Source organism: Carcharodon carcharias, chromosome 20, assembly GCF_017639515.1.
Source record: "Carcharodon carcharias isolate sCarCar2 chromosome 20, sCarCar2.pri, whole genome shotgun sequence".
NCBI classification, from domain to species: Eukaryota; Metazoa; Chordata; class Chondrichthyes; order Lamniformes; family Lamnidae; genus Carcharodon; species Carcharodon carcharias.
In genome coordinates, this window is record NC_054486.1 from 112,661,913 (window position 1) to 112,685,354 (window position 23,442).

General features: G+C 47.4%; 1 protein-coding gene across 1 annotated transcript in view; it reads left to right on the forward strand.

The window, feature by feature from the left end:
* The first annotated feature begins 5,104 nt into the window (after positions 1-5,104).
* The window catches only part of LOC121292388 (nesprin-2-like), a 62,134-nt gene continuing 43,796 nt past the window's right edge, over positions 5,105-23,442 (forward strand). The window contains exons 1-8 of the mRNA XM_041214238.1: positions 5,105-5,249; positions 8,081-8,175; positions 11,117-11,351; positions 12,799-12,993; positions 13,707-13,832; positions 14,752-14,907; positions 19,228-19,386; positions 21,001-21,167. Of these exons, the coding sequence (XP_041070172.1) occupies positions 5,118-5,249; positions 8,081-8,175; positions 11,117-11,351; positions 12,799-12,993; positions 13,707-13,832; positions 14,752-14,907; positions 19,228-19,386; positions 21,001-21,167 (1,265 nt within the window). The 5' untranslated portion in view covers positions 5,105-5,117. The remainder of the gene's footprint in view (positions 5,250-8,080; positions 8,176-11,116; positions 11,352-12,798; positions 12,994-13,706; positions 13,833-14,751; positions 14,908-19,227; positions 19,387-21,000; positions 21,168-23,442) is intronic.

Sequence of the window (23,442 nt, forward strand, 5' to 3'; positions counted from 1 at the left end):
CTGAATGGGGTGGGGGTGGGGGTGGGGGCGAGTGCTGAATGGGGTGGGGGTGGGGGTGGGGGCGAGTGCTGAATGGGGTGGGGGTGGGGGTGGGGGCGAGTGCTGAATGGGGTGGGGGTGGGGGTGGGGGTGTGGGCGAGTGCTGAATGGGGTGGGGGTGGGGGCGAGTGCTGAATGGGGTGGGGGTGGGGGTGGGGGCGAGTGCTGAATGGGGTGGGGGTGGGGGTGGGGGCGAGTGCTGAATGGGGTGGGGGTGGGGACGCGCGAGTGCTGAATGGGGTGGGGGTGGGGGTGGGGGCGAGTGCTGAATGGGGTGGGGGTGGGGGTGGGGGCGAGTGCTGAATGGGGTGGGGGTGGGGGTGGGGGCGAGTGCTGAATGGGGTGGGGGTGGGGACGCGCGAGTGCTGAATGGGGTGGGGGTGGGGTGGGGGCGAGTGCTGAATGGGGTGGGGGTGGGGGTGGGGGCAAGTGCTGAATGGGGTGGAGGTGGGGGCGAGTGCTGAATGGGGTGGGGGTGGGGGTGGGCGAGTGCTGAATGGGGTGGGGGTGGGGACGCGCGAGTGCTGAATGGGGTGGGGGTGGGGTGGGGGCGAGTGCTGAATGGGGTGGAGGTGGGGGTGGGGGCGAGTGCTGAATGGGGTGGGGGTGGGGACGCGCGAGTGCTGAATGGGGTGGGGGTGGGGGTGGGGGCGAGTGCTGAATGGGGTGGGGGTGGGGGCGAGTGCTGAATGGGGTGGGGGTGGGGGCGGGGGCGAGTGCTGAATGGGGTGGGGTTGGGGGTGGGGGCGAGTGCTGAATGGGGTGGGGGTGGGGGTGGGGGCGAGTGCTGAATGGGGTGGGGGTGGGGGTGGGGGCGAGTGCTGAATGGGGTGGGGGTGGGTGTGGGGGTGTGGGCGAGTGCTGAATGGGGTGGGGGTGGGGGCGAGTGCTGAATGGGGTGGGGGTGGGGGTGGGGGCGAGTGCTGAATGGGGTGGGGGTGGGGGTGGGGGCGAGTGCTGAATGGGGTGGGGGTGGGGGTGGGGGCGAGTGCTGAATGGGGTGGAGGTGGGGGCGAATGCTGAATGGGGTGGGGGTGGGGGTGGGGGCGAGTGCTGAATGGGGTGGGGGTGGGGGTGGGCGAGTGCTGAATGGGGTGGGGGTGGGTGTGGGCGAGTGCTGAATGGGGTGGAGGTGGGGACGCGCGAGTGCTGAATGGGGTGGGGGTGGGGGCGAGTGCTGAATGGGGTGGGGGTGGGGGTGGGGGCGAGTGCTGAATGGGGTGGGGGTGGGGGTGGGGGCGAGTGCTGAATGGGGTGGAGGTGGGGGCGAGTGCTGAATGGGGTGGGGGTGGGGGCGAGTGCTGAATGGGGTGGGGGTGGGGGTGGGGGCGAGTGCTGAATGGGGTGGAGGTGGGGGCGAGTGCTGAATGGGGTGGGGGTGGGGGTGGGGGCGAGTGCTGAATGGGGTGGGGGTGGGGGTGGGCGAGTGCTGAATGGAAGCTTCCTGAAGGCAGGGAGCCGGAGACCTGAAATCAGTTAAATAAAGTTCTTAAAATCAGGAGAAAACGCCCCAGGATCACAAACAATCACCTGAACTTATACAATACAAAAATTCTGTCCATAGATTTTTATTTGTTTTAATTTAATAACGGAAATCTCATCCTGCCCTTGAATGAGGTTTCATGAAAAATGTAAAGTCTGCCCGGGCGATTTGCCCGTCTTCCAACAGGGAGGGTCAGACAGAGCATGAAAAATCGGAGACAATTACACCTTTAGTGACCTTAATAAGCCTCTGAACTGTCAGCGGCTGCACTTCCCACTTTAGTACACACCCGCTGACCGAAATATCGCGTGAGTGTAGGATGGCACCGGGACGCTCACCCAACGTGTGATTTCACATCTGACCCGGTGGGGCACATGCCCACCTGCTGACATAAACATTCTGCCCATGAAGATTAGATACAGATAACGATAGTGAACTTTTACACATTACAGTTAGCTCAGTCTCTGATTTACAATTTATGTTCTTTCGTGTGGCAGGTCTGTGGTTTCGTGAATGGATTTGATGATTTAACGTTGAACTGATGAGGGTCTTATAAAGTGAAGGGTTCACAGCAGGTTGTGAGGTTCTTGTAGTTGAATGTCTAAGAGGTTAGTTCTCAGGTGAACTTTGAAACTGGGATCTGCTTGATGACTTGCAGCTGGTTTCAGAGTCTGGTCCTCAGACTAACTGATGGCTGATGGATCTGCTGGTCCTGGGTTAATAAGGGTATAGTCCCTGAAATCAGTTTCAATCACATAACCACTAAGTTAACACTTCTGAAGTCCACCCAGTCAAATCTGGATTGCAATATAATGAAAAGTTGATAGTGACCATTGAGTTTTGATTTTCCTTTTTGTCCAGTATGAAAAATTGGAGGCAGGTAGTCTGGAAACTGCATAGTCTTTAGGTGATGGCCCATCCATGAACAAATGGCTGTGATATACATTCACCTATGTCCATTTTTAATTAGGTATTCGCTGGAGATTTGATACTGTCTGCAGTCCAAAGTCACATGATATGCAACAGGCACCTGAACAGTTTGTTTGTGTCTAATTTTTAAACGTTTTGACTGAAAGTAATAATATAAAATGCCTGTTCTGGGCAATGCCACCATTAATACCCTCACCAGCTCAACAGTAGGGCCATCTTACCTGTGTTAGCCTTTTGAAAGAGCCATCAGTTATCCCACTCCCCCAAAGCCTTTCACCATAACCCTGCACAGACTGGACTTGTATTCTCTCCAGCAGAGAAGATTAAGGGGTGAACTAATTGAGGTGATTAAGATGATTAAAGGATTTATAGAAACAATTTCCTCTGGTGAGGAAGTCCAAGAAAAGGGGGACAGAACCTTAAAGTTCAAACTAGGCCATTCAGGGCAATGTCAGGAAACAGATCTTCACATAAAGGGGAGCGGAACCTGGAACTCTCCCCTCAAAAAGCTTTTGGGGTGGAGGGTGGTCGTGAAAATTTCAAAACTGAGATTAAAAGCTTTTTATTGGGTAAGAGGATTAATGGTTACAGAACGAAGGGAGCTAAATGGAGTTAAGATACAGATTGATATGGTGGAATAGACTGGAGGGACTGCATGGGTTGCCCCTGTTCCAGGGATGGAGGGAGTTGTCTCCTGAGGGAAGGTTGAGCAGGTTAGGCTCATACTCATTGGAATTTAGAAAAATGAGAGGTGATCTCACTGAAAGATGAGATCCTCTGAGGGAGCTTGACAAAGCTGAGAGGGTGTTTCCTCTCATGGGGGAACCTAGAGCTAGGACACACAGTTTCAAAATAAGAGGGTCTCCCATTTAAGATAGAGATGAGGGGAGAGATAAAAGCAAAAACACCTTTTAGCCTGTTTCGATCCCTTCCCCCCCACCCCACCCCCACTAGGGCTATCTGTACCTTGCTCATCCTGCTTTCTACCCTTAATGTCCCCATTAGCACATCCTTTAGCTAATATCACCACCCTTTGACCTTTTGTTTATGACATCTTTGGCAATCTCACCATTGCCTCCACCTATCACTGGTCTTCTATCCAGCTCCACCTGTCCCACCCCCTTACACAGTATATATTTCACCACATTCCTATTTCCCTTTAGTTCTGATGAAGAGTCACACAGACTCGAAACGTTAGCTGTCTTCCTCTCCACACATGCTGTTGGATCTGCTGAGTTTTTCCAGCTATTTTTGCTTTTGATGAGGGGAGAGAGCCTTCTCTCAGAGTTAGTCTTTGGAATTCTCTTCCCTAGAGAGCAGCAGAGGCTGGGTCTTTGGATTTATTCAAGGCTCAGTTACCCAGATTCCTGACCAACAAGGGAGTGGAGGGTTATGGGGGACAAGCAGGAAAGTGGAGTTAAGGTCACCATCTTCCCCCAACACCTCTCCGGCTGGGGTGGGACTGCACTCACCTGGTTACACACTTATGAATCTAATGGTAGACAGACTATCACTTTCAATGGCTTCTCTTCCCAATCCCGCACCTCCGGTGTACTCTGAGGATCTATCCTTGGCCACTTCCTATTTCTCATCTACATTCTGCCCCTTGACAACATCATCCAAAAACACATCATTAGTTTCCACATGGACCCTGACAACACCCACCTACCCCTCTCTGCTCCTCCCACTGCCCCTAAATTATCAGACCACTTACCTGGCTTACCTGAAAATTTCCTCCAATTAAATATTGGGAAGACTGAAGCCATTGCTTTCAGTGACTGCTCCAAACTCCCTTCCCTAGCAACCAACTCCACTCCTCTACCTGGCGACAGCCTGAGATTAAGCCAATCTGCTCGCAACCTCGGTGTCACATTCGATTTTGTGATGAGATTCTGACCTTGTTTGCACCAACACTGAGACCACTTACTTCCACCTCTGTCACATCGTTCGACCTCATCCCTACCTCAACTCATCTGCTCCTGAAACCCTCATTCATGACTTCATTAATTCTAGACTTGATTGTTCCAACACACCTCGGGCTGGTCTCCCACAATCTACCCTCTGTAAACTTACATTCGTCCAAAACTCCGCTGCCCTTAACATAGCTTGCATCAAACCCTGTTCACCTATTACCCCGATACTTACTGACCTGCACTGGCTCCCAGTTAAGCAACTCCTCGATTTTAAAGTCTCATCCTTGTTTTCAAATCCCTCCGTGGTCTCATACCCCTCCTTATCTCTGTAATCTCCTCCAACCTCACGACCCTCTGAGATCTCTGTGTTTCTCTAATTCTGGCCTCACGAGCATCCCTGATTTTAATCGCTCCACCATTGGCGGCCGTGCCTTCAGCTGCCTGGGGCCCCAAGCTCTGGAATTCCCTCTCTAAACCTCTCTGCCTGATTTTCCTTCTATAAGACACTCCTTAAAACCTCCTCCTTTGACCCTGCTTTTGGTCATCTGCCCAAATAGCTCCTTATGTGGCTGAGTGTCAAATTTTATTTGATAATGTGAAGCGCCCTGAGAAGCTTTACCATGTTAAAGGCACCGTATAAATGCAAGTTGTTGTTGCTAGACCATAAAGTGTGCTAGGGTTGAAAATGGCGATTCTTTTATTCTGAATTATCGTGGGTTATTATTTGTGGTTTCAGTAAACTGCAGGCTGTTATGCTGCAAGGGGAGAGCTTTGGCCAGAAGTGTGAGCGATGGAGACAGTTTCTGGAGAAGATGGAGGGGGCGCTGACAGTTGATATTGCCGGCAGCTTTGAGGGGCTGAAGGAACAACAGGAAACTCATGAGGTGAGATCAGTCCCCACACCTCACCCTTAAAGGGGCATTAAACCCCGCCTCCCCAGGGAAATTTTAAGGTGCAGGAGATCTAAGAAAATGTGTTGACCATATCATTTCTACATCTATTGTTATGTTGTTTTCTTATGTATTAATCATTTGAGTCCCCAAATGTCAGTAAAACTATGCTTTTTAAGTGAAAAATGTACGTTTCGAACATTGTGCAACAGTTAAATTATTTAATTCAAGCCTATTGACAACGTGAATTACAGAAAACTTTACTTACAGGATATGGAACAAAACTGGGTAAATAGAGTTAAGATACAGAATGGCTGTAATTTAACTGAATGACAGAGCAAACTCAAGGGGCTGAATGGCCTACTCTTGTTCCTGCTTTCCTCCCTGGATGTGGCTGAATGGGGCTTGGCACATGGGTAACAAGCTTTCAGGCATCAAGCTTACATTTAAGGAACCAATATCTAAAACATTTGCACCCACCACTGTATTGTCTTCAGGAGTGAAAATGAATACAAATTATAGATTTACCATGTCATCCATGTCCTACTCCTCAATCCTAACCACCGCACTAAATATCTCAAAGGACCTATGTGGCTTCTCTGGCCTCTAACAAAACAAATAAATCTTTACCATGGGAATGCCACCTGATCAGTTGTTTTTTTCCAAGGCATTTTTGGCTTTCAATTGTGGCTTCAGTTAACTTCAGCTGTATCTGCTACCTATACGCGCAACCTGTACCTGATACATATACGTGCAACCTGTACCTAATACCTATACGCGCAACCTGTACCTGATACCTATACACGCAACCTGTACCTGATACATATACGCGCAACCTGTACCTAATACCTATACGCGCAACCTGTACCTGATACCTATACGCGCAACCTGTACCTAATACCTATACGCGCAACCTGTACCTGATACATATACGCGCAACCTGTACCTAATACCTATACACGCAACCTGTACCTAATACCTATACGCGCAACCTGTACCTGATACACATATGTGCAACCTTACCTAATACCTATACACGCAACCTGTACCTAATACCTATACACGCAACCTGTACCTGATACCTGACACGCAACCTGTACCTAATACCTATACGCGCAACCTGTACCTGATACCTGACACTCAACCTGTACCTAATACCTATACGTGCAACCTGTACCTGATACATATACGCGCAACCTGTACCTAATACCTATACGTGCAACCTGTACCTGATACATATACGCGCAACCTGTACCTAATACCTATACGCGCAACCTGTACCTGATACATATACGCGCAACCTGTACCTAATACCTATACGCGCAACTTGTACCTGATACATATACGCGCAACCTGTACCTAATACCTATACGCGCAACCTGTACCTACTCAATCTCTCACTCCCCCACCCCCTCTCTCTCACTCTCATTCCCACTCCAGGGTCCCGCAGCCAGCCTCTCCTTAACGGGACCCTGGCACTCTGCTTCACTGCTCTGGCTGGAGGTGCCGGGATCTCCGCTCTGGTTTCCTCCAGCAGCACCACAACTACCCCAACCCCCAACAATCACAGTTCCAGAGATGTTTATTTTCTTTATTCATTCACGGGATGTGGGCGTCATTGGCATGGCCAGGATTTATTGTCCATCCTTAATTGCCTTTGAACTGAGTGGCTTGTTTGGACATTTCAGAGGACAGTAAAGAGCCAATCACATTGCTTTGGGTCTGGAGTCACATGTAGACCAGGCCAGTTAAGGATGGCAGATTTGTGGCAAAATCAGCATTAATGAATCAGCTGGGTTTTCACGACAATAGTTTCATGGTCACCGTCACTGGGACCAGCTTCACTATCACTGAGACCAACTTCACCGTCACTGGGACCAGCTTCACCGTCACTGGGACCAGCTTCACCATCACTGGGACCAACTTCACCACCACTGGGACCAGCTTCACCGTCACTGGGACCAACTTCACCGTCACTGGGACCAGCTTCACCGTCACTGGGACCAGCTTCACCGTCACTGGGACCAACGTCACCGTCACTGGGACCAGCTTCACCATCACTGGGACCAACTTCACCGTCACTGGGACCAGGTTCACCATCACTGGGACCAACTTCACCGTCACTGGGACCAACTTCACCGTCACTGGGACCAACTTCACCATCACTGGGACCAGGTTCACCATCACTGAGACCAACTTTCAATTCCAGATTTATTAAGTGAATTCAAAATCCACCAGCTGTTGTGGTGGGTTTTGAACTGTGATCCAGAGTATTAGCCTGGGCCTCTGGATTACTGGTCCAGTGACATTACCACTCCATCACTGTCTCCCCCCCACCTCCTGCCTGGGTGTGCAGCCGGTGTGTCTGCATCTTTTAAGATAATCACCCACCACTTTTGGCAAAATGAGCGTTTGCCTGCACCTTTAAGGAAGCTCCTTACAGATGTGGTGAGGTGCACACGGGTTTGTTCCAGCAGTTAACATGGCTGCTTTCTTTCCTAAATTATGACGGTAACTACACTTCAAAAGTACTTCATTGGCTGTAACTCACTTTGGGCTGTCCTGAGGTTTTGAAAGGCGCTACAGAAATGCGAATCTGTCTTTCTTTATTCCTTTTCTCTCTGCAGATGCTGCCTGACCTGCTGAATGTTGCTGGTTTTAAACAGACATCCCTGTGTGTTTTACCTGTAGCTGTGCTGGGTGGTACCAGGTTGAGGGGGTGGTGGTGGTTGTGGGGAGGAGGTTGCAGGAGAGCTCAGAGCTGGAACTCCAATCTTGATCTGGAGATAACCTGATTGTTAAGTTTAATTCTGCTCCTGTTGCAGCTTTTCCAGACAGAGGTTTCAATCGCACACCAGATCTTGGATTCTGTTGTTCTTGAGGCCCTGACTCTGATCCCAAGCGATGATATCCAGGAGAGGTGAGGTATTGCCTAGAGCAGCTGGATTTTATAGAGTTACTAAAATTTACACCGGAGCTTGCTCTCCATTCTACCATCTCTCCACTCCGTTCCCCATGTTCCACTCTTTACCTAAATCCCCTCACCAGCATCGCCTTCTGATTGCCCCCCTCCCCTTCCTTTGCTGGGGTTGTCAGTGGTCACTGGTGAGGGTTGGCCCCCAGAAGGCTGGGAGCATCCTGAGGGGAAACCCAATGAGGCAGAACTCTGAAGCTGCAGGTCTCTACTCTGCCCAGGGAGAACCTCCTGCCCTGTAATAGGGGCAAAGTTTGGGGAGAATGATCTCTTTAGGGTCCAGGTGGTAGTTGGACCATTCCCATGATGACCCGTCAGGATTATGATCTGATAGCCATTGCCGAGAGGTGGCTTCAGAATGACAAGGACTGAATCCTGAATATTGAGGAGTACATGACTTTCAAGAAGAGAAGGAAGCTAGGTAAAGGTGGAGGGGTAGCGCTGTTAATCAAGGGCGGCATTTGTACAATAATTGGAGATGACCTTAGTTCAGGAGATCAGGGTGTAGAATCGGTTTGGAGAGGAGGAATACTAGGGGAAAGAGGTCACTGGTGGGAGTGATCTGCAGGCCCCCCTAACAGTAACCACAATGTACGACAAAGTACACAAGAAGAAATATTGGGTGTTTATGTTAAAGGGACAGCAATAGTCATGGGTGAATTTAATCTACATATAAACTGGAAAAATCAGAATGGCAGCAGTAGCCTGGATGAAGAGTTTATAGAATGCTTTTGAGATAGTTGCTTAGAGCAGCACACCCTGGAACCAACCAGACAGGAGGTTTTATTGGACTTGGTATTGTGTAATGTGACAGGATTAATTAATGACCTCAGGGTAAAGGCACCCCTAGGTGGCAGTAAATGCAATAGGATTGAATTTTACATCCAGTATGAAAGGGAGAAGAGTGGGTCTAAGACTAGTATTATAAACTTAAATAAGGGCAATTATGTGAAAGCTGAGCTGGCTGAAGTGAACTGGGATACTAGGCTAGGGGATAATTCAATAGAGAAGCAGTGGCAGACATTTAAAGGGATGTTTCAGAATACTCAGAGTAAGTATGTTCCTACTATAAAGAAAAATTCTAAGGGGAGGACCCAGCATCTGTGGTTAACTAAAGAAGTTAGGGAAATCATTAAACTTAAGAAAAAAGCATATAACTGCGCAAAGACAAGTGGTCAGATGATTGGTCAGGATATAAAGAATGGCAGAGAATGACTAAAAGATTAATCAGGAAAAAGAAGTTAGAGTATGAGAGGAAGCTAGCTAGAAGTGCAAAAACAGATAGCAAGAGTTTCTACAGGTATCTAAACAGGATAAGAGTAAGTAAAGTGAGTGTTGGTCCTCTAGAGAGTGACAGTGGGGAGTTAATAGTGATAATAAGGAAATAGCAGATGAAACAAACACATATTTTGCTTCTGTCTTCACTATAGAGGATACAAAAAACATTTCAGTAATAGCTGTAAATCAGGAGGTGGAAGGGAGAGGGGAACTTGGTGAAATTACAATCACTAGGGAAGTGGTATTGAGGAACCTGATGGAGCTGTGGGCTGACAAGTCTCCGGGTCCTGATGGACTTCATCGTAGGGTCTTAAAGGAGGTGACTAATGAAGTAATAGGTGCATTTGTGTTAATTTTCCAAAATTCCCTGGATTCTGGAATGGTTCCATCAGACTGGAAAGTAACAACTTCAAGAAGGGCAGAAAACAAGAAACTATAGGCCAGTTAGCTTGATGTCTGTCATGGGGAAGGTGTTAGGGTCAGTCATTAAAGAGATTATAGCTGGGCACTTAGAAAAACTTAAGGTAATTGGGAAAGGCCAGCATGGTTTAGTGAAAGGGAAATCATGTTTAACCAATTTACTGGAGCCCTTTGAAGGAGTAACATGCGCTTGTGGATAAAGGAGAGCCTGTAGATGTGCTGTACTTGGATGTCCAGAAGGCATTTGATATGGTGTAACATCAAAGGTTATAAAGAAAATATAAAAGCTCCTGGTGTAGAGGGTAACATATTAGCCTGGATAAAGGGTTGGCTGGCTGGCAGAATGCAGAGAGTATGCATAAATGGGTCTTTGTCTGATTGGCAGAATGTGACGAGTGGAGTCTCACAGGGGGTCTGTACTGGGGCCTCAACTTTTTGCAATTTACATCAATGACATAGACAAGGGGAGAGAAGGCATGGTGGCTGAATTTGTGGATGACACAAAGATAAGTAGGAAAGTGTGTTGTGAAGAAGACATGAGGAGTTTGCAGATGGATATAGATAGGTTGAGTGAGTGGGCAAAAATCTGGCAGATGGAGCATAATGTGGTTCCCTTTGACAGGAAGAGTAAAAAAGCAGAGTATTACTTAAATGGAGAATGACTGCAGAATTCCGAGGAGCAGAGGGATCTAGGTGTTCTCGTGCATGAGTCACAAAAGGTTAGTATGCAGATACAGTGAGTAATCGAGAAGGCTAATGGGATGTTATCCTTTATTACAAAAATAATTGGACATAAAAGTAAGGATGTTATGCTTCAGTTATACAGGGCATTGGTGAGACCCCATCTTATAGGACAGAGATGAGGAGAAATTATTTCTCTCAGAGGGTTGTGTGACTTTGGAACTCTCTGCCTCAGAAGGTGGTGGAGGCGGGGTCACTGAGTATTTTTAAGGCGGAGATAGATAGATAGATTCTTGTTAGGCAAGAGAATCGAATGTTATCGGGGGTAGATGGGAATGTGGAATTCGAAACACAAACAGATCAGCCATGACCTTATTGAATAGCAGAGCAGGGGGGCCGAATGGCCTACTTCTGCTCCTAGTTCGTTTGTTTGTATGATAGAGGGGAAATGGCATCAGGGACAAACGGGAAAGCTTTTCTCAATAATAATGCCCTTCTTTTTTCCCAGAAGCACCTTCGCCCTGAATCTTTCCGCCCTGAAGGAGCGCTGGCACGGACTGGTCCGGAAAATCCGGCAACGCCAAGACACCATCTGTACCCTCGTCAACCGGTGGTGTTGCCATAGCAACTCCATGGCCAAACTGCACAAACTGCTCACCGCCACTTCAAACCAGCTGTGGGCCATGGGTAATGTGAGCTGTTACAGTCTGCAGCAGCTCCACACCCTGACTGAGGATGTTAAGGTAAGCGGCTCTGTCAACTAGTTTGAGGGGAACTTGCACTCTTAAAGAATGGGAGTATGCGTGTTCCTTGGTGGGAATGTGCCATCCTGTGCCATTGCGAATTCTGCTGGACAATTAAACAACTCACTGGAGGAGGAGGCTCCACAAATATCCCCATCCTCAATATGGGATAGCCCAGCACATCGGTGCAAGAACCAGGCTGGAGCATTTGCAACAACCTTCAACCAAAAGCACTGAGTGGATGATCCATCTTGACCTCCGCCTAAGGCCCCCAGCATCACGGATGCCAGTCTCCAGCCAATTCGATTCACTCCACATGATATCAAGGCCTGGTAAATTCATCAAAAAACCTCCAGCCTCCCCTGTGGGATTAGACACACATTTGAATATCAAACATACTCTGAATGAATCCAGCTGGTTACGGTTTTAATTCCTTTTTACTGCTTTCACAAATGTTCATTACCCCACTATGCAGAAGGAGGCCACTCAGCCCATCGTGCCAATGCTGGCCCTTTGAGAGAGCTATCCAATTATTTCGACTCCTCCACTGCTCTTTCCCTCATTGCCCCACAAATTTTTTTCCCATCAAGTATTTACCCAATTCCCTTTTGAAAGTTACTGTTCAACCTGCTCCGGCCCTTTTTCAGGCAGCGTATTCCAGATCACAAAACAAAAATCCTTTTCCTTTTCACCCTGGGCCTTTTGCCGATTATGTTAAATTTGTTTCCTATACTGACTGACCTTCCTGTCACTGGGAATAGTCACCCTTATTCACCCTGTCAAAACTCCCTTACACTCATTAAGCCTTTTCGATTCTTTTATCCATTCGCAAAGCTCTCTGGCTTTTAGCAGCGTCGCTGTGTACACGCGCTAAGATAAAGTAATGCAGCGAGCAGCAGTAACGCAGCCCACGTGCAGTCAGGGGTCACAGTGCAAACAGCGGACCAGACACCAACATTGCACTTTGCCTAGGAATCAATACTGGAGAATCTCGGCCAGCCACACATGATGGGTTAAATCAGATCCAATAGGAAGAAAGTATTTCAGTGGCAGAAGGGGTGGTCATGAGAAGACGCAAATTTAAGGTGATTGGCAAAAAGACCAGAAGTGAGCGGAGAGAAAAGAATTTACCCAGTGAGTTGTGGTGATCTGGAACGCCCTGTCTGAAAGGGTGTTGTAAGCAGATTCAATCATTTTCAGAAGAGAGTTGGATAAATCCTTGAAAAGGAGATATGTGCAGAGTTTCCTGGGCAAGTGTAGGGCGAGGTGGATACATTGAGCAGCTCTTTCGAGAAGCCAGCAGAGGCACAACAGACCGAATGGCCTCTCTCTCTGTTGTATCATTTTACGATTCCACATATCAGCCCTCAGCCTGAATATTGATGATCTTTTGTGGGAATGTTAACCAGTTTGTGTGAGAACCTTAATGACTCTGTTCATCTCCAAGCACCAAGAGAGGAACCTCCAGCGCCACCAGTCTCGCTACACATGGACACTGGAGATGGGGAGAGAGCTCCTGTCAGCGGCTGACTCTGCAGCGCAGACATCGCTTGAGGGCCAACTGTCACAGCTGCAGGAGGCCTGGGAATCCACTAACTTACAGTTAAAGGACAAGAGAATAAAACTGACCAACATTGAGAAGGTACACTCCATACTGCCTTCCTGTCACCCACAGACTGACCTGTGCACGTTTTCATCACCAAGGCAAAGGAATCCCAAACTAAAGCGCCAAGGGGACTGTGATTTAGCCCCAGATAGACATCATCCTCCCCACCTACTCCCCCATCTGGAGTAGTCGGTTGGTGAAGAGTTTGTTAGTTGGAGGAGTGTGCCCAGGTCAAAGTTTAACGAGATACTGCACAGTACGGGGTCCTCTTGAGCCTCTCACAGTTCCTACGCTTTAGCCTTTAGTTACCTGTTTCCAAGTGGGAAGAATCCTGGCCACTGGGGACAGGTCTGTCCCTCCAGGTCCCCGTTACTGATCCAGGCTGACTGGTCAATGAGAAGACAGAACGCGCATTTATATAGCACCTTTCATGGCCTCAGGATCTTCCAAGCGCTTTCCAGTGCATGAAGCCCATTTGAAGTGTAGTTGCTGCTATAAAGCAGGAAACACAGCTGCCAAGTTGCATTGAGCAAGGCCCATGGACAACAATGTGATGATGACCAGAGAATGGTTTCAGTTATATTGACTCAGGAGTAAATAATGGCCAGGGCACCATGGAATGGATTCTTTTACATCTACCTAAGTGGGCAGACGAGTACTCCCTTTATAAATAGGTGACAGTTTACTGCTGTGACCAGCCCATATACCCTGCCACCCACCATCCTGTGTCTCTGTGTTTCTCTGGACAGATGTGTGACAGGTGTGGGGAGGAGGTAACTGAGTTGGGTCTCAAACTCCAAGAATTCAGAGCGGATTTGAAGAAGGAGATGCCCCAGTCCAGTGAAGACCTGCAGAAAGAGCAAAAGAAACTCCAGGTAAGACATAAATAAGCAAGCAGAAAATTCTGGAAATACTCAGCAGGTCATGCAGCATCGATGGAGAGACAAACAGAGTTAACTTTTCAGGTCTACCCAAAGTTACTGATCTGAAATGTTAACTGTTGCATTCTGCCTGACCTGCTGAGTATTTCCAGCATTTACTGCTTTTGTTTTAGATTTCCAGCATCTTCAGTATTTTGCTTTAGTGCCAGTTATAACGTGCCCTGATTTTTAACTGAATGAATGAACGATGGGGGCAGTGCCTATTCCACATGTGGGCAGCCCAGCAGGTGAATGTTGGTGAGTTACTCACCAGTGAGGATTTGAGTAGTGGCAGGAATGGCAAATGGTTGCAGGACATGCACGGACAGACTCATGTAGTCTCACACATAATAGTCTTAAAAATCCTTTTATGTCGCTGGCAAGGCCAGCATTTGTTGCCCATCCCTAATTACCCTGGAACTGAGTGGCTTACTAGGCCATTTCAGAGGGCAGTTAAGAGTCAACCACATGGCTGTGGACCTGGAGTTACATGTAGGCTAGGCCAGACCGGGTAAGGATGGAAGATTTCCCTCCCTAAAGGGCATTAGTGACCCAGATGGGGTTTTACAACACATTCGATGATAGTTCCATGGTCACCCATTACTGAGACTAGCTTTATATTCTACATTTATTAATTGAATTTAAGTTCCACCCGCTGTTGTGGTGGGATTTGAACCCATGTCCACAGAGCATAGATGTGGACCTGTGCATTACTAGTCCAGTGACATTACCACGACAGCACCCTCACTCTGAATAGATCCTCATTGTTTCCAGTCCCCTCCCCTTCCTCCCAGACTGTCCATTCGACACACACAAACTCCACGTGGATGGGATGGGATGGGTCCTGTAACTGTGCGTCTGTTTTGAATGGCAGGAGCTGGGAGAATCATTGCGACACTGGTCCAACAGGCTTGTTGAGTTGAACAGAGTGAAAGCAGACCTCAGCAAACACCTTGTTCCCGAAGCAGCAGTTGGATTCCAAGAACAGGTGGCGATTCTGGAAAGTCAATGGGAACAGCTGCACGTGACTGTAAGTTCCTCTGTTTAGGCAGCACAAAGAAACAGGGCACAACACAGCGTCGGAGGGAGCTGCTGGGAAAGACAGCGTTCACTCACTGAGTGTGATGGAAGTGAGGACTGTGATGGAATACTCCCCACTTGCCTGGAGGAGTGCAGCTCCCACAGTCCAACCTGCTTGATCAGACCTGATTCAGCGTCTTTAACTATTCACTCCCTCCACCAGCACCACACACCGTAATTTATGAACCTGCCCCATCTCATGAGGGGGACATGTTAGGGAATTGTTTTTTTCTATTTTTAATCTTTTTAAAAGTGTCAGCGATCTCCCTGAGGCAGCACTTAGCCTCAGGGAGATGTGCGCTCTATCGTGCGCATGTGTGAAAGAGCGCTCTCTCGCTTTTGGGGAATCCCCCCCCACCCCCCACCCCCCCCACCCACACAGGGAGCACATAGTGCTTCCCGCTGGGGGTCACGCTGGGGGGGGGCCTTAATTGGCCGCCCATGTAAAATGGCAGCAGGGCCCACTTCTCAGGCGAGGATCGACTCCCCGCCCACCGGAGATTGGGTCAGGCCCGCCCGCCTGACAGGCAGAAAATTCTGGAAAAACTCAGCAGGTCTGGCAGCATCTGCAGAGAGGAACACAGTTAACGTTTCGAGTCTGAGTGACCCTTCAACAGAACTAAGGAAAAATAGAAAAGAGGTGAAATATAAGCTAGTTTAAGGGGGGGTGGGACAGGTAGAGCTGGATAGAGGGCCAGTGATAGGTGGAGATTGCCAAAAGATGTCACAGACAAAAGGTCAAAGAGGTGTTGAAGGTGGTGATATTATCTAAGGAATGTGCTAATTAAGGGTAGAAAGCAGGATGAGCAAGGTACAGATAGACCTAGTGGGGGTGGGGTGGGGTAGGGGTGAAGGGATCGAAATAGGCTAAAAGGTAGAGATAAAACAATGGATGGAAATACATTTAAAAATAATGGAAATAGGTGGGAAAAGAAAAATCTATATAAGTTATTGGAAAAAAAAGGGGGGATCAGAAAGGGGGTGGGGATGGAGGAGAGAGCTCATGATCTAAAATTGTTGAACTCAATATTCAGTCCGGAAGGCTGTAAAGTGCCTAGTCGGAAGATGAGGTGCTGTTCCTGCAGTTTGCGTTGGGCTTCACTGGAACAATGCAGCAGGCCAAGGACAGACATGTGGGTATGAGAGCAGGGTGGAGTGTTGAAATGGCAAGCGACAGGGAGGTCTGGGTCATGCTTGCAGACAGACTGAAGGTGTTTGGCAAAGCGGTCACCCAGTCTGCGTTTGGTCTCTCCAATGTAGAGGAAACCGTATTAGGAGCAGCGAATGCAGTAGACTAAATTGAGGGAAGTGCAAGTGAAATGCTGCTTCACTTGAAAGGAGTGTTTGGGCCCTTGGACGGTGAGGAGAGAGGAAGTAAAGGGGCAGGTGTTGCACCTTCTGTGGTTGCATGGGAAGGTGCCGTGGGAGGGGATTGAAGTGTAGGGGGTAATGGAGGAGTGGACCAGGGTGTCCCGGAGGGAATGATCCCTCCAGAATGTCACCGGGGGGTGAAGGGAAGATGTGTTTGGTGGTGGCATCGTGCTGGAGTTGGCGGAAATGGCAGAGGATGATCCTTTGAATGCGGAGGCTGGTGGGGTGATAAGTGAGGACAAGGGGGACCCTATCGTGTTTCTGGGAGGGAGAGGAAGGTGTGAGTGTGGATGCGCGGGAGATGGGCCAGACACAGTTGAGGGCCCTGTCAACGACCGTGGGTGGAAAACCTCGGTTAAGGAAGAAGGAGGACATGTCAGAGGAACTGTTTTTGAAAGTGGCATCATCGGAACAGATGTGACGGAGGCGAAGGAACTGAGAGAATGGGATGGAGTCTTTACAGGAAGCGGGGTGTGAGGAGCTGTAGTTGAGGTAGCTGTGGGAGTCGGTAGGCTTGTAATGGATATTAGTGGACAGTCTATCACCAGAAATATTTTTCCCCAATAATTTATATAGAATTTTGTTCTCCCACCTATTTCCATTATTTTTAAATGTATTTCTATCCATTTTTATATCTCTACCTTTTAGCCTATTTAGATCCCTTCCCCCCTCCCCACCCCCACTAGGTCTATCTGTACCTTGCTCGTCCTGCTTTCTACCCTTAATTAGCACATTCCCTAGATAACATCACCACCTTCAACACCTCTTTGTCCTTTTGTCTGTGACATCTTTTGGTTATCTCCACCTATCACTGGCCCTCTATCCAGCTCTACCTGTCCCAGCACCACTCCCCCCTTAAACCAGCTTATATTTCACCTCTTTTTTATTTTTAGTTCTGATGAAGAGTCATACGGACTCGAAACGTTAACTCTTTTCTTCTCTGCAGATGCTGTCAGACCTGCTGAGTTTTTCCAGGTATTTTTGTTTTTGTTCTGGATTTCCAGCATCCGCAGTTTTTTTGCTTTTATCCTTTAGGCAGAAAATTCTGCCCACGATGTGCCGTTAGGAATGTGTTGAATAACTTTGTTCATCCACGTGTTTTGTGCCTGAAGGCAGTTCCTAGGCTCAGGATGAAGCATCAGCTGACATTGAGCCGTTTCCTGACAAGGTTTTGTCAGTGGTGGTTTGTCATTGCTTTTCACTCACAGGGTCAGGGCAAGGCCAAATCTCCCTCAGCCCGATCGGGAATAAATCCAGGATGTTGGCGTTACCCTGAACCACGCACTTGCCTTCTGAGCAACTTAAATAACTGGACCCCCAGTTTAATGACTTACTAACTCTTAATAACTTACTAACTCTTTCTGCTTGCCTTCCACTCACTGCCCCCCTCGATTGGCACATCCCTCCCCAGCACTCCTGGCTGATGACCCCCACGTTCACCACTTCCCTCTCCCGAACCCTCGCTGTGTGTGAGGGCCTGAAAGAGAGAGGGAGCGAGGGAGCAAGAGGGGCTGAGAGTGGGAGGAGCGGAGGGTTGGCAAGTGGGCCGCAGGAAAGACAAGTGCAAAGAAAGGCAGTGTCCGTAAGTCCATGTAGTGAATGTCACTGAGTTAGATAGGTGAGGACAGCAGCAAGTTCCCCTCCAAGCCACTCACCATCCAGACTTGGAAATATATCACCGTTCCTTCACTGTCGCTGGGTCAAAATCCTGGAACTCCCTCCCTGACAGCACTGTGGGGGTACCTACACCACATGGACTGCAGCGGTTCAAGAAGGCAGCTCAGCACCACCTTCTCAAGGGGCAATTAGGGATGGGCAATAAATGCTGGCCTTGCCAGAGATGCCCACATGAGCGAATAATAAAAAAAACTTATTTTGAACAGGGTGTCTATATAAATTATTGGAAAAAAAATTCTGGTGATAGACTGTCCACCAATATCCATTACAAGCCTACCGACTCCCACAGCTACCTCGACTACAGCTCCTCATACCCCGCTTCCTGTAAGGACTCCATTCTCTCAGTTCCTTCGCCTCCACCGCATCTGTTCTGATGATGCTACCTTCAAAAACAGTTCCTCTGACATGTCCTCCTTCTTCCTTAACCGAGGTTTTCCACCCACGGTGATAAATTTCTTCCCACTTTGAATCTTTGGAATTCTCTAAACCAGAGAGCTCCAGACACTCAGTTGTTGAGTATATTCAAGGCAGAGGTTGATAGCTGTTTGGATACTAAAGGAATGAAAGGATATTGTGATAGTGCAGGAGGATGGAATTGAGGAAGCAGATCACCCATCATCTTATTGAATGATGGAACAGGCTTTTCCTGCTCTTACCTAAGTTTATATGCTCAGCATGAAGTTGGGTTAATGCTGGAGACAGTATTTATCCAGCATTAACCTAGTTGCAAGTTTTTTTTACTCTGAGAATTTTTCTTAAATATAATGTTCCTGCAAAGCACCTTGAGATGCCTTATGACACTAAAGGCACGATATTAATATAATTCCAGCTAGGTGCCCTTTACTGCACACTTGACATTGTGTAGTGTTCTGTGAATTTGTCTCTGGATCAGGAGTGGTGTTGCCCAGCTCAGGGTGCTCCAAGAGAGAGAAAGGGTAATGGGTAAAAAGTACTAAAACAAAGGGAGACACATATAATAAATGCTGTTTCCCACCTAAATTTACTCTGATAGGGAGTAATCGAGAACGTATTGGTCGGCAAATGCATATCCTGTTTGACAGGCAGTAATTCTGGAACTTCTCCTGGTACAGACACAAGTTGTGAAGTCTAGTGTTGGACTATTTGTCTATCAGCATCTGTTGCAGTTCCTCCATGCTGATGCTAAGTACATCTGTCTCCTTGCAGTAATACCACTAACTAGCTCTATCCACTAATCCTGTAGGTATCCTTGCGAACACTGGAGATACGTGACCGGCTTGAACAGTGGGTTGTGTTTAACACCAAGAGCAAGCAGCTGGAAGACTGGTTGAAGCAGATGGAAGATCGAGTCTCTCAGAACACAGACATTGGTGTCGAGGAGATGATCGAGAGACTCCAGAAGGTGAGGGATTCTTTACCTTTGGCCTGTGGTGAGTTAGCTTGTGTTAAATACATTGTCGGGAATGTGAGGATCGTTGGCTGGGCCAGCATTTATTGCCCATCCCTAGTTGCACTTGAGAAGGTGGTGGTGAGCTGCCTTCTTGAGCCGCTGCAGTCCATGTGGTGTAGGTACACCCACAGTGCTGTTAGGGAGGGAGTTCCAGGATTTTGACCCAGTGACAGTGAAGGAACGGCCGATATTTTTCCAAGTAAAGATACCGAGTCACTTGGAGGAGAACTTCCAGGTGGCAGTGTTCCCATATATCCGATGGCCTTGTCCTTCTAGATGATAGTGGTTGTGGGTTTGGAAAGTGCTGGAGGTTAACGAGAGAGCGAGAGAGAGAAATTGCTATCGTACTGTCACATGCTCAGGATAGCTCAAAACATGTTACACCCAGTGAAGTAATGTGTCACTGTAGTAATGAAATTAGAGCTCAGAAAATTACTTTATAAGGAAAGGCTGCAGGATATTGGCTTTGTATTCCCTTGATTTCAGAAGCTTGGGAGGTGATTTAATTGACGTGTTTTTGAATGATTAAAGGAGCTGACAAGTAGATAGCGAGAGTTCAGAATGAGGGGGCATGACATTTAAAATTAGAGTTAGGCTGTGCAAGGGTAACATCAGGAAGTAGGGAGTGGAAATCTCCAATTCTTCACCCCCCCAAAATAAAACGGTGGGGACTGAGAGCCAATTGAAAATGTTCAAGCCTGAGATTGATAGATTCTTGTTGGTTTAAGGCACAGATCATCTATTTGAATGGCTGAGCAGTTTGGAATAGGCATATGGCCTCCTCCAATTTATGGTGTTCCTATTTATTTAATGCCCTGGTTTGGTAACATCTCAATTTTTAAAATTCTCATCCTTGTTTTCAAATCCCTTCCTGGCCTCACCCCTCCCGATCTCTGTAATCTTCCTCCAACCCCACAACCCACTGAGATCTCTGGGCTCCTCTAATTCCGGCCTCGTGAGCATCCCTGATTTTAATCGTTCCATCAATGGCGGCCGTGCCTTCAGCTCCCTGGGCCCTAACTCACTCCCTGAACCTCTCCACGTCTCTACACCTCTATCTCTCTTCCTCCTTTCAGATCTTCTTGGAAACCTACTTCTTTTATCAAGCTTTTGCTTGCCTGTCTTAGTCTATCCTTATGTCTGTCTCAATATATCCTGTCTTAATATATCCTTAATATACCCTTATGTGGCCCAGTGTCAAATCTGTATCTGATAAAACTGCATTGAAGGGCCTTGGGATGCTTTGTAATGTTAAAGGTGCTTTATGAATGCACCAAGTTTTTTGTTATTAGGAAGTGATCAAGTTAAATCCTGTAAATTTGTTGAAGCTGAGATGTGAGAGTAGAACAAGGAGAGACAGGTTCAAACTCGTAATAAGTCAGAAGTGTCTCTTTTACATTGAGAGTGACCTTTGCAAGGAGCCTATGGAAAGAGCTAATGTCGGATGATGAATTGGGCCGATTGTAATGGCCTTGACTGGATGGAAGAGTTAGAACTGGACTAAATGTACAGCCTCAGTTGTGTCTGTGCTCGGTTTGAGGTGATTGTCTGTGGTTTTGTTTTTAGGATTGTATGGGGGAAATTAAACTCTACAACAAGAACAAGATCCAGCTGAGACAATTGGGAGATGAACTGATTAAAGCCAGCAGCACATCGAAGGCCCCCGAGATCGACAACAAACTTAATCTTATCAACAGTCACTGGCAGCATCTCCTCGAAGTCATTGAGGCCAGGTAAGGGGAGGGGCAAAGGGGAAAGGGGCGGGGAAGCAGCAGGTGGATGAGGGAGGGGCAGGTGTGAGGTTAACTGAGCGGGGGAGGGGTAGATTAATGGGGAGGGGGCAAAAGGACAGGTCAGGTAATAGGAAGAGGCAAGAGAGAGGTGTGAATAGAACGGGGTGTCATAGAGGTGAGGACGCATGATCCCTCCAAATATCACACTTCTCCCTATATGTTTTACAATTCATCACATGATGTAGCACAGGAGGAGGCCATTCAACCCATCGTGCCTGTGCCAGCTCTTTGAGAAAACTATCCAATTGGTCCTATTCTCCTCCCCTTTTTCCCGTAGCCCTGCAATTTTTCCCTTTTTAAGTGTTTATCCTGTTCCTCTTTGAAAGTTACTGTTGAATCTGCTTCCACCTCCCTTTCGGGCAGCTCATTCCAGATTGCATTAAATAAGGTGTCCATGTCCCCTTTTGTTCCAATGGAAACAGTTTCTGCTTACTTACTCTTTGTCATTTTAAATGCCTCTGTCAAATCTCTTAACTTTCTCGAAAAACGATCCCAGCTTGTCCAGTCTCTTCACATAATTAAGAGGTATGAAGTCCAGCGTGATGGAATACTGCTAGAGACAGAGAACTTCCTTAATTTGGGGAATTAAAAAAAAAAAATTGTTCATGGGATGTGGGCAGCATTTATTGCCCATCCCTAATTTAAGAGTCAGCCGCATTGCTGTGGGTCTGGAGTCACATGTAAGATAAGGACAGCAGATTTCCTTCCCCGTGAACCCGATGGGTTTTTAACAACAATCAGCAATGGTTTTCATGCTCATCATTCATCCCAGGTTTTTTTTATTAAATTCAAGTTTCACCATCTGCCGGGGTGGGATTTGAACTCAGGTCCCCAGAGCATTCCCTGGGTCTCAGGATTAGTGACAATACCAGCTAGTGGCAGCTACACTGTTATTTAGCTGGCTAGTGGGAACTCTAGACAGCAGAGCCTGACTCAGATCTTTGAAATTTTTACTAGTATATAATACAGGAGGGCTTTGCTTATGCATGAATAAGTCACACAAAGTCAAGCTTGACCATGTATCGCTTTGACAAAATACATAACTCAGGGAATTGGGTGAGTGAGGGAAGAGGTGCTGTTCTGGCCTTTTACAGAATAAGGAGTGGTCTGAGAGAGGGAGCAGGAGACCTGAGAGCTGTAATCCAGAGGCATTCATTAGATAAGCAGGTAGGTTATACTCTCTGCATTACTGACTGAGCTATGTGCAAAATGGCATAGGAACAGATCAGGAGCATTAACACGTGGCTAGAGGGCTGGTGTGGGAAAGAGGAGTTCCTCGACATGGGGCACTGACACCAGTCCTGGGACAGGAGGAAGCTGCACTGATGGGATGAGCTCCACCTGAACTGGGATGGGACCTGTGCCCTGGTGGAAAGTGTAAATAGGGACGTGGCAAAGGCTTTAAACTAGTATGGGGTGGGGAGGGATCCACAAGAAACGTAAGCAGCCTCAATGTAAACAGAAGAATGCAGGAGAATGTATCAAAGAATAAAGTGAGGGAAGACAATGATGTCAAGGGAATAAATAGAGTTCTAGAACAAGAGTGCACAAAAAATGAAAATAAATCCTATTAAAAATGAGTTAAAATATCTGTACACAGTGTCCATAATAAAACAGAGGAAAAGGAGGCAGTCATGTGCTGGGAGGAACCAGATATAGTAGGGATTACTGAGATATGGCTGCAGAGAAACCAGGGCAAGGAATTAAACACTGCAGAGTGTAACATATTTAGAAAAGATAGAGGGGGAACAAGGGGAGGTGGAGTAACTGTGCTTATTCAGAATAACCTCATAGGAGTAGAAAAGAGAGATGTAGCAAAACAAAAATAGAATCCATATGGATAAAAATAAAAGTTAATAAAGGATCAATCACACTAATAGATGTTATCTACAGACCACCTAATAATGGACAGGAGATGGAGGAAGAAATGGGGGATAGAATAGGGAATTGAATAAAAAACATAGATTAATAATCATGGGGGACTTCAACTATCTTTTATTTAAATAGAGAGAAGAAGTAGGGTAAGGGGATAAGGGAGAGATAGTTCTTACAATGTGAACAGAACTCCTTTCTAACCCAATATGTGGAACACCCAACAAGGTAATGGGGAACAAACCAGAGCATATAAGAAAAGTAAAAGCAGAATGATGATAGAAGACATAAATATGACAAAAACTAGGTTAATAGATTGGAGAAAAGCTGATTTTTGAGAGGT